We start from the raw sequence: 7364 nt of genomic DNA on the forward strand, positions 1-7364 counted from the left end.
CTGTGGTCGTTCCCTATTACTATAGGCAGAAGAATTTTTAGGAAATTAATTTAATTATCTTTAAAATTGTATATAACAATATTTTTGTTACGACCAACTGTTTTTGAGATATAAGTGAAAAACAAAAAAAAAAACCCAAAATTTTGCGGTTTTTTGCTCGCAAAAAGTTGTGCCGAAGTCATCCGAATTAGCAAACTCGTTTTTTTCTTACTCATTATCATAATATATATAAGTAGGAAAAAAATCTTCTACCCTACCTTTTGCAACCAAAAAGTACAGATTGACTGGACCTATGGGGCATCGGAAATATAATAATATGATTTGGTATTGCTCGTTCATTCATTATTGGCTATGAATTATCTATGGTTAAAATGTGATAACATTATAGTCTATGGTTAAAATAAATTTGAGGAATTCGCCGTCGATTTAGCGATAGTGGATTCGTTGCGTGAAAGTGTAATTTATACTGATACCGGCAATTAAAATACTATTTGACATTATAACCATAATTATTAGCTTTCAGTTCACAGTCGTTTAGTATCCCATCATGCCTTCCGCTTCTGCCTTTAAGTTTTTGTAACTCCTTGGCGCTGGTGACGCCATTTTACAGAAATGAATTGGCTGCTGCTATTCGACTTACCGAAGCCTTTTTTTAATTCCAATATCGCTCATGTGATCGAAATAGATGGGAATGTTTGTGTTTGCTGCACATTGCTGCACAACACTTAAGGTAACCTTAAACTGGTCAATAATTTATTGCCATTAACTTTACACACAAAAATGTAATTAATTCAGTTCATATTGAAGTGACACGATAGTCGTAATCCTGCACGCTTCCGTATGAATATAACAGCTTTCTTGCCTCGTCCTTTTGACTTTTCAAAGAGTAGTTTTCTGATTTTATTTTGTAAATTCCAGGCATTCTCACAACTATGGAAGATGGAAATTGTCGGCAATCTCAGAAGGATAACATAATTCCTCAACTCAGCGGTTACGACACGCAGCTGCCCGGAAAGCGATACGATAACAATTATGTCAACGGTAATTCCGACGGGTTACATAAATTCCATAAGAAATTGCTGTCGAACCAGGATATTATATTTACCAAAGGCGACAAGTCTTCGAGGTTCACTGATGGCATTCAAGAATTCAAACTGAAAAATACTCATAAAAGTGAAAATAATTCATTCATAGATGCCAACAATTCTATAGGAAGTTTGAAAAAGACGCTTACGAAGCACCCCTCGAAAGTTACTAGTTTTAAAAGCGCTCTGCTCAAAAATAAAACTGAAAGCTGTTTTAAGGCAAATGAAAACGGAAATCACAAATATCTCGACGGGCTCCCGGCCGAGAGGCTCCTAAAAGATCCAAATTTTTTGAATAATAGAAAATTAGCCCTCAGACATGTCCATAGACAGCAAGCTCTGAAAAAAAAACACTTGCAGAAAAGCGGAAAACACAACGCCGCTTACCAGACTGAATATGCACAGTATCTGGGTCTTCAGCCGACTGTGAAATTCAAATGCAGCAAATGCTGCTGCACGTCGTTCGAGAGTCTCGGTATGTTGAAGGAGCACCAGCGCAGTTGCTCCTCTCAGCCGTCACCGCATCCCGCCGCCCCCGAGCGCGTGCCTCCATCCTCCGCAGGCGCTCTCGCTTCTCCCTCTAACAAGACCAACTTCCGGATAACCCGCAAAGTGTACCTGTGCTCCGCTTGCGGAACCTACTATGAGAACTGGAATCTATTCCTGCACATCCGAGAGGTTCACAATCGTCACATCTGCTTGTTCTGTCTAGGAATGTTCTCGCAGGCCCACAAGCTGGCTTCGCATCTCGCGGTCAAGCATAACGTGCGGGAGGGCGAGTTCGCCTCCAAGGAGGACTTTTTTGCTGAGTACTCGGACTCCTTTTATTTAATGTGCTGCAAGTGTGAAAACGTGTTTACCGAGAGGGAAAACTTTATCTCGCATGAGTGCGCCCAGGCCATCAAGCAGTGCTCGGGGTGCAAATTGAGAGGCGGCCACAGGAGCGATTGCCCCAAAAGTTCTAAGCACAGACCATCAGCGACCCAATCTCAAGCGGATGGTAAAAAAATTAGAAAAAGTCCTATTGAAAAAAAATATTCCGACGGGCCGATCCTTCCAAATAACATTGCTAAAACGGTCTCTGCCGATAACCCTCGTGTCCCGATTGATCTGCCGACGTCGAGCACCCTGCCAATCAGCAACGAGACAGAACTTAAGGAATGCGAGGGCCGTCTGGCTGCCGGGACTCCGGTCGGAAGCCTTCCGAGTGACCTGCTCGACCCCTCTGTCTCAGATCGGGGGCCCGATAGTACCGTGGACCGTCGTGGGGAGGACGCCGAGAGATCGCCAGTAGCTCTTCCGGAACTCGAACACCCTGATTCCTTCAATCTTTTACCTGGAAATCATATCGAAATGGATCCGCAAATCACATCACTGCCGGAGCCGATACCGCGGGTCCTTCTGGATTCCGAAGTGTCACCGGAAGACAATGGAGGTTCCCCAGGTAACGTCAGCGAAGTATTGAGTCACCCTCGACTTAGTCTCGAATTTTCAAAGATTGCTTTGAAACCGCCTCCTCGAAACCGGAGACCTCCAAAGCGTTACCGATTCAGAGACGGACGCGTCGAAACCAACCAACTGGAAGTGACTCCTGAGGATCCACCCGTTGCAGAGGCTCCAAACATTGAAGTCGTCAACAGAGTGCCCAAATTGACTGTGAAAGTTCCCAAAATGTTCATCGATAAGGAATCCACCAGTGACTGCTCTTCCGAGAGTGAAGACAGTGACAAGTTGACTGTGGACGTTGACGCAGACATCCGGAGTGACCCCCGTCCAGTCGATGACGGAGCGGAGACAGATTGTGATTCAGCGATCGACACCGGCGATCATATTTCCGCTAATGATGTTTCCAAAAATGCTGATGGTCCGACAGACGCGGAAGCGCCTGTAGCTGGAGAAGACGTCCCTCTCACCGAACTCACTTTGGACCGGCCCCTTGAGCCCTATCCTCTGGGCGGCCTGCTGAAGGTGTTCTTGAGCGCCACAGTGTACCACTGCATCTACTGCAACCACGCGCGGAAGATCGCGGTGAATGGGGAACAGCTGGGCCTCCACTTTATGGCCCAGCACCGTTTCTCTGCCACCGTGGACAGCATCACCGCTGAGGAGTTGCTACCCGAGACCATTGCACTCAAGATTAGGTCATGCCTGCCAGATGTCCGAAGTGTGTTCCTCAACATGAACGGGTATGACAGTGCTGAGACGGCCGCTGCGGAGAACTATGACCACACGTACGAGTGCTTCCAGTGTTATTTTGTCACCACTGTTCACAAAGAGTTGTACCTTCACAATAGAAAGATGCACCAGAAGACCATACTCCTGTGCGTCATGTGCAAGTCAAACTTTTACAGCTACAGCGAACTGCTCTGCCACCTGTGCCCGGGCGCGTATGTCCCCGGTGGGCTGATCCGCTTCAGGTGCTGCCTGTGCCGGCTGGACTCCATCCCCTCCGCCTTTCGTCTGATGGTCCACCTGCGAAAGACACACCATGCGTGTGACGTCTGCCTTGAGACGTGCCACAGTCAGGCAAAGCTATCCAACCACGTCTGGAAGCACAAGCTGCATCATCTGTGCTACCGCTGTGGGATAGCATACCGCAACAAGCCCGACATAACCAAACATCTGTATTGGAAGCATGGCACGCAGAGCGTCCTGTGCAAGAGGTGCCTGCAGAAGAAATGGCCCCACGTCTATCATTTCTGTGTCCCTCCTGTGAGTTTTGCATGCGAAGAGTGCAACTCCAATTTCACCAGAGCAGTCCGCTTGAGAGTGCACAGGCGTTTACACACTGGGGACCGGCCGCATCCCTGCCGTGAGGAGAACTGCTCTGAGGCGTTTATATCCGGAAGGTTGCTCGCCCGCCATGCCCTTGTGCACTCTGAACCTCTGGCTCCTCCGGAACCCCCTTCGAACGCAATCTTGATTGCCGATGACAACGTTGAGAATCTGCCACACCTCCCACCAGAAAGTGACATTGAACCTGCAGTTGCCGTTAAATTAGAAACGAAAGCTGCTGTCAAATTAAAAAAATCGAAGAAGAGTAAAAAGAATGCGGCTGGAGATGATCTGTTGATAGACGTGAACCTGCCAGAGCTCAATCTATCAGAGAGCGACAGCAGTGACGGGTCCGAACCCGAGGTGTCCCGATCCAAAAAGGAGACCTTTGATGTTCTGCTCGCTGAGCCTGAGCGACCTGATCCCGATGACGCCGAGCCAGAGCCGCCCGTCGCTGGCATCTGGGATAACTTCAAGATGTATCAGGCTAAAATAGAGAAGAAGGAGGACAAGTCGATAGAGAATGCAGCGCCACGTCATGTATGTGAGTCCGACCATGATTATTGTGTCATTCCGCCTGTGCTGGATGTTGTAGATCAAGATGATGCGAAAGCTCCCATCGTGGTTCCGGAGGGTGAGGGTGACCCCAGCAAGGGGAAAAAGAGGACAAAGACGAAGAAGAGGAGCACTGGAAAGGAGAGATCATCTTCCAGCGACAGCAGCAGCCGGAGCGACTCCAGTTGTTCCTGCCGCACCGACTGCAGCTGCTCCTCCTCTGGCGGGTCGTCATCTTCTGCTTCATCCTCCTCTGGGTCTGCGCTCTCAGGCGCACCACGACGTCGCCGCCGCGCCGGAGCTCGCCGCAAAGACAGCGATGCATCCCGCATATCCGCTGTCGACGTCGTAGCCACCGAGGAGTCTCCACCAGCGCTGGCACCCGAACCCGCCGAAGCCCCTATTGCTGAGTCAGACCTCGATACTGATGAGACAGAGACAGACGAGGACTTTTACGACGAGCACCCGCAGCGTGCCGTTGGCGAAGTTATCACCGATGGGCGTGACCGCCCGGCTCTACCTGTTATCGACACCCCAGAGGTTCCCGTTGACGTACCCTGCGCCGGTCGTTCTGACACCGGAGAGCCGTCAGCGCCTCCGGAGCCACGTAAGAGGCTGAAGAAAAAAATGAAAACCAAGAAAAAGAAGAAAGATAAACGAGGGGAGCCCCCCCGCGAACGAGAGTCTGCACCCCGGACGGATTTCGCCCCGGTAGGAGGGTCTATCCCTGAAGATGAGGCGAACATGAAGATAACCATTTCATTGCAGACTAACACAGTGCAGGTTTACGAGGTTCCGCCCGGTGCTGCTCCTGCCAAGTCTGGGGCAGGGGTCCGTGGTGGGTCCGATGCTGAGAGCAAAAGGGCCTCTAAACGCCGAAGGGTGCCAAACCGGTTCTACGGCTATTCCAGCGATGAGGAATACGCGCTGAAGCCTCATTTGCCTCCCAAGCTGGAATGGCGCAAAGAGGACCTGCCCTCGCCATCGACGGGTTCTCAGCGAGCTGCATCGCCTCCGCGGGCACCGCGCGTGCCTGACATCGCACCACATCGACCCACGCCTATTATACTTCCTGAGCCAGCACTTGAGCCTCCTCCTCAACCGTCTGGTGACGACTCTGATTCCAGCGGAGAGGGCGCGCTGCAGATCAACTTTCCTCCTTTCCGGGCGACCGAACGGGATGAGCGCGTGGTGGGCCGGTTCTCAGGAGTCCCCAGACCTGCGGTCGGCGGTTTTCCCTTTCCGCGGCCCGCTGGCGCACGCCAAGCAAGAGAGGGAGAAAGCGTGTACTGCTACTGTCGCTGTCCGTATGACGAAGTTTCAGAGATGATAGCTTGCGACGCGGACGGCTGCTCCATAGAGTGGTTTCACTTCGAGTGCGTGGGGATCTACGTCCCTCCCAAGGGAAAGTGGTACTGTCCAGACTGTTCACTCAGACTCGGGATCGTTTCTGCGTGAATCTGCTCATTCACCGGCGTGCTTGTCACCAGAGAGAAAGTTTCCGGAATGCAAACTGCATTTCGGAGAATCTGATCCATTCGAAGTAGACATATCTCCGGGCTGAGGCGGCGAAATTTTCTCTGTGAAAATGTTTTTGTGATATAACGGTTCTGTGGTGTTTCAATTTTAATTTGTGTGGAAAAAGAAGCTTTTTTCAACGTCAAATTGCTTTGTCGCAGCGTGAACGACCTGTATTTTTAATGACGGTGAACGTTAGTTATCGATGACTCTTAAATTTTACAGTGAACAGAATGTCTTGAGTGTGTGTATCTGTAATGAATATGATGACAAATTCTGGAAATTTGTAATGCTCCGAGTCACTTATATCGAGCGGCGAGAGTCGAGTCCGAACCCCCCGGTCGGAACCGCACTGCAGGCAATGACACTCTTCATGACATTAATGTCTTGCATCTGTTCCTCACGGCGAATGTTGTCTGTTATTTTTATATACCTCTGCTATTCATTTTCTACTTGTCGGTCCCCCTCGCCGCTAGATATAACATTCGGCTCATTGTCTATTACCCATGTGAAAGTTTTAACAATGTATCTTCTTTCTAAAACTCGATTGTAATCATATCCGGTATCCCCACTTGTACATTTACCGGTGATGTCAGTATATAACAATCTCGTATTTCATTTATCTAGTCTTTCTCGGACCATCGAGTGTTACAATAGTGATGTTTATTTTTATACTTTCTAAATAAAATGCGCGAGTACAGGAATCCTGCGTGTCGCTTTTGTAGTAGAAAATTATCGACAAATGAAAAATGACAAACCATTTTAACACTATTGAGCGGGGTGTGTAGACGAATACAGTCCTAATTTTTGCTTGACATAAACAAATCTCCCCGTATTGATGCGCACGTGGACATTGTGTCGCGGCTCTTGTATTTCGAGTCGCAGTATATTCGTAAATTTATCTGGGTTTTCATATTGCATTGAATTGAATTTTATTTACTGAGATCGGCGAAGATAGCCCATATAGGGATACCTCGTCGCCGTCAGTCTATCGAACAGAACATGACCGGCAGCCGATATTCCAAATGTGAATTGTTATTTTTGGATGCTTATCATTGAATGGCCTCAAATCATTACTACCATTGTAAATATAATTATTTTACGCAATGAAACTTTGTCACAACGGTTCTACTGCACAATTAAAATTATTGCGTGGCAAAATAACGGTACAGTATAACTTCCAAAAAAAAAATCAGGATAACAATATTAATGTAATTATTCACTCTGATTAATGTTTGCCATTTTGTAAATAGAAATGTACTATTTCAAACTGATATACTGATATATGCGTTTTTATGTCTTACGTCTTATAAGAGTTATCTGAATATGTATGAAGAATGAGCAGTATTATGATTTCTGCAATGTTACAAATTTCCAAGCCTCACCTCCCCTCAATGTCAGAATGATTTAAAAAAATAATAATAGAATCTT

The 7364-nt window shown here is 47.8% G+C and overlaps 1 protein-coding gene across 1 annotated transcript; it reads left to right on the forward strand.

Annotated features, from left to right (window-relative positions):
• The first annotated feature begins 391 nt into the window (after positions 1-391).
• MESR4 (misexpression suppressor of ras 4) lies at positions 392-7094 on the forward strand. Its single transcript, XM_085957976.1, has 2 exons — positions 392-730; positions 919-7094. Exon 2 carries the CDS (start codon positions 933-935, stop codon positions 5871-5873), a length of 4941 nt encoding a protein of 1646 aa, XP_085814102.1. The 5' UTR covers positions 392-730; positions 919-932; the 3' UTR covers positions 5874-7094.
• The last annotated feature ends 270 nt before the right edge of the window (positions 7095-7364 follow it).

This window comes from Rhyacophila brunnea, unplaced genomic scaffold, assembly GCF_057557595.1.
Source record: "Rhyacophila brunnea isolate RB1 unplaced genomic scaffold, BYU_Rbru_1.0 scaffold_7, whole genome shotgun sequence".
NCBI lineage: Eukaryota > Metazoa > Arthropoda > Insecta > Trichoptera > Rhyacophilidae > Rhyacophila > Rhyacophila brunnea.